The sequence below is a fragment of the Onthophagus taurus genome, unplaced genomic scaffold, assembly GCF_036711975.1.
Source record: "Onthophagus taurus isolate NC unplaced genomic scaffold, IU_Otau_3.0 ScKx7SY_16, whole genome shotgun sequence".
In the NCBI taxonomy this organism is placed as follows: domain Eukaryota; kingdom Metazoa; phylum Arthropoda; class Insecta; order Coleoptera; family Scarabaeidae; genus Onthophagus; species Onthophagus taurus.
This window is the reverse complement of record NW_027248941.1, coordinates 355,834-363,084: the sequence shown is the minus strand read 5'-3', so window position 1 is coordinate 363,084 and position 7,251 is coordinate 355,834. Positions and strand designations below refer to the sequence as shown.

The 7,251-nt window shown below is 30.4% G+C and overlaps 1 protein-coding gene across 1 annotated transcript; it reads left to right on the top strand.

Annotated features, from left to right (window-relative positions):
* Nucleotides 1–7,009, top strand: LOC111415402 (sodium-dependent nutrient amino acid transporter 1-like). Its single transcript, XM_071201047.1, has 6 exons — nucleotides 1–287; nucleotides 343–457; nucleotides 513–894; nucleotides 948–1,212; nucleotides 1,261–1,486; nucleotides 5,861–7,009. The coding sequence occupies exons 1-6, from the start codon at nucleotides 177–179 to the stop codon at nucleotides 6,739–6,741; spliced, it is 1,980 nt and encodes a 659-aa protein (XP_071057148.1). The 5' UTR covers nucleotides 1–176; the 3' UTR covers nucleotides 6,742–7,009.
* Nucleotides 7,010–7,251: the final 242 nt, after the last annotated feature.

The window sequence follows — 7,251 nt, the reverse complement described above, 5'->3', positions numbered from 1 at the left end:
CAAAAACGCCCAAAATTTTTATTTCCATTCGTTTCGTAGTTCCAACAGAAAAAAAAAGACCATAAACAAATTTTTGTTTAAAATTTCATACAACATTTACCTTAATAAATCAAAGTCGTCTTTTCGTGCCATTTCAACATTGACATAACAACATTAAAAATTAAAATAAACACAAAATGATGCGAGTGCACCGAAAAAAAGTTTACCCAACTCGAGAATCGGAATTACCGAGAATTTTACGAGTTAGAATGAAAGGATTAAGAGCGATAATCGGAACTAACGACGCGGTAAATATCTTTATAATAAATATAATAATATAATAATCGATTATTCATTTTTTAGTACAACTTATCGTTTGAATTAACCACCTTAGAGTACGTTATGTTGATTATTATGTACGAGTGCGGTATGAACAGTTTAATAACGTACCTTGATTTAGTTGTTAAACACGGACCATGTAAATCTTATTTTTTTTAATTAATTTTATAATTAATTAATTAATTTTGTTGTAGTTTACATCGGTGGTGCATACATCTTCATAATGGTAACATTAACGATGCCTATTTATATGTTATTAACATTTTTGGGGAGTTACTCAAAAAAGAGTTACATAAAACTATTCACTTGCGCCCCCATTTTCGAAGGGCTTGGCTACATGGTGGGAAGTGTTAAATTAATGGGGGAATTATTTAACAGTTCGATGGCGGCGACGGCTTTACTCACGTTTTATCACTGCTTGGCGGGGCAATTTAAGGCGAATTTTTGCGAGGGGCTCATTTTGAAAAACGGGAACGATTTGAGATGTTTATCGAAATATCCGAGATTCTTGTATCACATTCCTTGTCAAAAAGAGGCCGATACGAGATTTTTAACAACAACGCAATATTATTTCATGTATTATTTTTCATCATACTTTGTTGCATATTTTAATTTTTGTATTGTTTTAGAAAACTTTTGAACCACTCCTACGATGAAACCACCCCCCCAAAATTAAACAACAACCTCGTCGTTTCTTCCTTTTTAATTTGGACCCTAATTTTCGCAATGGCTTTGGGGGGAATTAAACGTTTAAAAACGTTGACGACTAATCTGCAATTCGTGTGTGGTTTTGTCGTGATTTTAACGGTTTTGGTGGCGATTTCGCACGCTCATCCGCGATTTGAGATTAGGGCGAGATCTTTTGGGGAAATATCTTGCTTGTTTTCTTTCGAGGTGAGTATTATTTCGGTTGTTGATAATTTTTAATGTTTTCTTTGTCAGTTTTGGTCGGATTTGTTCGTGTATGCCGTTCAACCAACTGGGTTTGGAAATATAATTTGGTTGGCTACCATCAAACCAAAATCGATTGATCCGAAATTTGCCATCATTTTAACTTCGTTAATCAAAATTGTTCTGTTTTCTTTGTTAACTTGTATCAGTTCTTTGATATGTCAAGATATCTTGTATCATCTAAAAATCGTCGATCAAGCTTGTTTATTCGTCACAGGTAAATGTATAACATATTGTATTGTATTGTATCGCCTCGTCCGCTGAGGTATTAATATCGTATCAATCACTTGGCAAATAGAAATGAAGGTCAATATTTCAATATATCATTTTTCCAAGTCCTGTAGTATTTAATCTATCTATATATTCTTCAATTGCTTCTTAAGAATCAAAAATGCTTCGATTTGATACCAAACACGATATATTTCGGTTAAAAAATAAGAAAGTTAGGTTAAAAACTGTCAAAATTAAATATAACGATTTTTGATAAATATTGAAATGGTTTCAATAAGAATCAAAAATGCTTTAATTTGATACCAAACACGATATACTTTGGTTAAAAAATAAGAAAGTTAGGTTAAAAACTGTCAAATGTCAAAATTAAATATAACGATTCTTGACAAATATTGAAATGGTTTTAATAAGAATCAAAAATGCTTTAATTTGATACCAAACACGATATATTTGGGTTAAAAAATAAGAAAGTTATGTTGAAAACTGTCAAATGTCAAAATTAAATATAACGATTTTTTGATAAATATTGAAATGATCTTAATAACAATCAAAAATGCTTTAATTTGATACCAAACACGATATATTTGGGTTAAAAAATAAGAAAGTTAGGTTAGAAACTGTCAAATGTCAAATAATCGCCATTTTTTTTTGCTAAAAATTAAGATATTTCTATAACGGTTAGAGGTAAATAAGTCGAGTTTGGGTTCATTTGAAAGCATTTTTAATTTTCTGTGCATTTATGTTAAAAAAGAACCAACAGTTTTTTTTCGTTATATATTTAATTTTGACATTTGACAGTTTTATTTTTGATAAATATTGAAATGATTTTAATAAAAACCAAAAATGCGTTTATTTGATACCAAACACTTATTTGGGTTCAAAAATAGAAAAGTTAGGTTAAAACTGTCAAATGTCAAAAATAAATATAACGATTTTTTGATAAATATTGAAACGATCTTAATAAGAACCAAAAATGCTTTGATTTGATACCAAACACGATATATTTGGGGTAAAAAATAAAAGTTAGGTTAGAAACTGTCAAAATTAAGTATAATAAATTTTGATAAATGTTAATATGATTTTAATAAGAATCAAAAACGCTTTGATTTGATACCAAACACGATATATTTGGGTTAAAAAATAAGAAAGTTAGGTCAGAAACTGTCAAATGTCAAAATAAATATAATGATTTTTGATAAATATTGAAATGGTTTTAATAAGAATCAAAAATGCTTTAATTTGATACCAAACACAATATATTTGGGTTAAAAAATAAGAAAGTTAGGTTAAAAACTGTCAAATGTCAAAATTAAATATAACGATTTTTGATAAATATTGAAATGGTTTTAATAAGAATCAAAAATGCTTTCATTTGATATCAAACACGATATATTTGGGTTAAAAAATAAGAAAGTTGGGTTAGAAACTGTCAAATGTCAAAATTAAATATAACGATTTTTTGATAAATATTGAAATGATCTTAATAAGAATCAAAAATGCTTTAATTTGATACCAAATACGACATGTTTCAGGTAAAAAATAAGAAAGTTAGGTTAGAAACTGTCAAATGTCAAATAATCGCCATTTTTTTTGCTAAAAATTAAGATATTTCTATAACGGTTAGAGATAAATAAGTCGAGTTTGGGTTCATTTTAAAGCATTTTTCATTTTCTGTGCATTTATGTTAAAAAAGAACCAACAATTCTTTTTCGTTATATATTTAATTTTGACAGTTTTATTTTTGATAAATATTGAAATGATTTTAATAAGAATCAAAAATGCGTTAATTTGATACCAAACACGATATATTTGGGTTCAAAAATAAAAAAGTTATGTTAAGAACTGTCAAATGTCAAAAATAAACATGATTTTTTGATAAATATTGAAATGATCTTAATAAGAATCAAAAATGCTTTGATTTGATACCAAACACGATATATTTGGGTTAAAAAATAAAAAAGTTAAGTTAGAAACTGTCAAATGTCAAAATTAATATAACGATTTTTTGATAAATATTGAAATGATCTTAATAAGAATAAAAAGTGCTTTGATTTGATACCAAACACGATATATTTGGGTTAAAAAATAAGGAAGTTAGGTCAGAAACTGTCAAATGTCAAAATAAATATAATGATTTTTGATAAATATTGAAATGGTTTTAATAAGAATCTAAAATGCTTTGATTTGATACCAAACACGATATATTTGGGGTGAAAAATACGAAAGTTAGGTTAAAAACTGTCAAATGTCAAAATTAAATATAACGATTTTTGATAAATATTGAAATGGTTTTAATAAGAATCAAAAATGCTTTAATTTGGTACCAAATATGATATATTTTGGTTAAAAAATAAGAAAGTTAGGTTAGAAACTGTCAAATGTCAAATAATCGCCATTTTTGTTTGGTAAAAATTAAAATATCTCGACAACGGTTAGAGATAAATAAGTCGAGTTTGGGTTTATTTTAAAGCATTTTTAATTTTCTATCCATTTATGTTAAAAAAAGAACACCTTTATACCAACAATTTTTTTCTCGTTATATTTGACAGTTTCTAACTTAACTTTTTTATTTTTTAACCCAAATATATCATGTTTGGTATCAAAATAAAGCAATTTTGACGGGTTTTACGATGATTGTTAGTAGAAATAAAATTAGATAAGTATTTTTGGTCAAGGTACACGTCATTTCCGAACAGCCTGTATAGAGGGGTTGATACCATCCAGAGATAATGTTATACAGCATATGTAGAGTCAACTGGTCTTTAATTAAAGACTTGATACATTATTTCTTCTAATTATTAATAATACTGGTAAAATGGATTTCGAACACAATTCTCTGTAAATTAAGTTGGCGTTCAACGGTTCCTCGCGATAAGATGGCGGATTTTAAATCGAGGTTATGGAACGAGATGCCGCCCACATCAAAAGAATCGGCGTCAGTGTCATTTCTGGTTATTCTGTGGCATTAGGGTTGATATGATTCAGAAATGATGTTTTACAGCATATGTAGCGCCTCGGCCGCAAGGGATCTTGGCTCAACTAAGACACAAAGGATGTTATAGTAGTGTATTAGTTGAAGTCGCTTACAGTCGAAGTGCTATGTATGCTGTACCATACTATTTCTCGATGGAATCAACCTTAATGCCTCGGCCGCAAGTGACCTCGGTTCCATTAAAACAGAAAAAATGTTATAGTAATGTATTAAGCCTAAATCGCTTGCGGCCGAGGAGCTACATATGCTGTAATAGTATATTATTCAACAAGCGTATAATGGCGGCTGTTACCCACGAAGATGAAGTTGCAATCTGAGTGGGTAACATCCATTATATATTATACTTTATCTACAACTATTTAATTTTGAAGAAAAAATAAAAAAAAGGAAAAAAAATAAACTTGATAGACATTTTAGACATAACCTCAATATAAGAAAGCTGTCATTTCTGTTAATATTTTATTTTTTGATTAGTAGGCCGTGTCAGAACTGTGGAATAATGGCTTGATTATTCAACACTTTGTCAGTCATGAGTAATGCGTGTCATTACCCGTCAAAAATTAAATGTATAATGAATAGATAATTCAATAGTTGTAGATAAAACATTATTTCTAAATGGTATCAACCTTAATGCCTCGACCGCAAGCGACCTCGGCACAATTAAGATAGGAAAAATGTTATAGTAATGTATTAAGCCTAGATCGCTTGCGGCCGAGGAGCTATATATGCTATAAAACATTATTTCTAAATGGTATCAACCCTAATGCCTCGGCCGCAAGCGACCTCGGCACAATTAAGACAGAAAAAATGTTATAGTAATGTATTAAGCTAAGGTCGCTTGCGGCCGAGGAGCTACATATGCTGTAAAACATTATTTCTAAATGGTATCAACCCTAATGCCTCGGCCGCAAGCGACCTCGGCACAATTAAGATAGAAAGAATGTTATAGTAATGTATTAAGCTTAGATCGCTTACGGCCGAGGAGCTACATATGCTGTAAGACATTATTTTTAAACAGTATCAACCCTAATGCCTCGGCCGCAAGCGACCTCGGCACAATTAAGACAGAAAAAATTTTATAGTAATGTATTAAGCTAAGATCGCTTGCGGCCGAGGAGCTACATATGCTGTAAAACATTATTTCTGAATGGTGTAATGCCTCGGCCGCAAGCGACCTCGGCTTAGTTAAGACTAAAAAAAATCTGATAATAGTAATTCTTACATTTATAACTATCTAGGTGGGGGTTGTTGACCTTCACTTCTATTTGCCAATTATTGATGAATCTCCTTCTGAAAATCTCAAGGTTATTAATAATCGAGGATATACGATATGTCCGCCATTATAAAAAAATTTTTTTTTTAATCTAGGTTTTGATATAATCTTCGCTTTCGTCCCAGACGTTTTATTCCAAAGCGGAGTTCGCCGCTTGATAGTTCCAACGTGGTACCTCGCCGTTTTTTACTTCAGCTTCATAACGCCACTTTACAGCGTTTTGGCACTAACCGATTCGATAACGCAGCGTTTCCCCGTTTTAAACCGATACAAATTTTACGTGTGCCTATTAATTAGCGCCGGAAGTTTCGTTTTAAACCTAACCCTCTTAACGACAAGCGGCGGTTTCGTTATCGCCATTTATAAAAGATGTTCGTTCCCTTTTTTAGCTACCGGATTACTTTTATTTTTCAACGTAGCCCTATTTTTCGCGTACTCACACCGAAGCATCTTAGACGATTACCTATTCACTTACGGGGTAATCCCCGAAAAGTATTGGTTAACATTTTGGAAATCTTCGCCGATTTTCGCAATTTTCGCGTTTATTTTTGTGATTTATAATCAATATGAAGCGGAGATTTGTTCGAGAGGTAATTACGTTGTGATTTTTGTTTATTTGCATACTTTTTTTATGTTCGCACCGGTTGTTGTGTTGGGAATCGCGCGGTGTTGTAGTCACCTGAAGACGGCGGATGTGGCGAAACTTTCGAAGCCGGATAACGAGTGGGGTCCGTACGATCCCGTTGATAAGGAGAATCGTTTAATGTATTTTCCACATCGCGAAATTAGGTATAGAACGAAAATTCTTAAGTGTAAACATCGGTGTTGTTGTGCGTACCCGAGTTCTTATCAAAAACGATTAAGAATTGAGCACGTTAAGTTGGATAAATTACAAATTCGGTTTCATAAAGAAGTTGAGGAAAAAGTTGTTACTAATAGTGTTATTTCTAGTGATAGCTCGATGAAGTTATTATAAATAAATAAATTTGGTTTTTTGGTTTCCCTCGAAAACCGTGAGAGGGGGCTGTTTATTATTATTTTCAATCAAAAATGCTTTCATTTGATACCAAACACGATATATTTTGGTTAAAAAATAAGAAAATTAGGTTAAAAACTGTCAAATGTCAAAATTAAATATAACGATTTTTGATAAATATTGAAATGGTTTTAATAAGAATCAAAAATGCTTTAATTTGATATCAAACACGATATATTTTGGTTAAAAAATAAGAAAGTTAGGTTAAAAACTGTCAAATGTCAAAATTAAATATAACGATTTTTAATAAATATTGAAATGGTTTTAATAAGAATCAAAAATGCTTTCATTTGATACCAAACACGATATATTTTGGTTAAAAAATAAGAAAGTTAGGTTAAAAACTGTCAAATGTTAAAATTAAATATAACGATTTTTGATAAATATTGAAATGGTTTTAATAAGAATCAAAAATGCTTTAATTTGATACCAAACACGATATATTTTGGT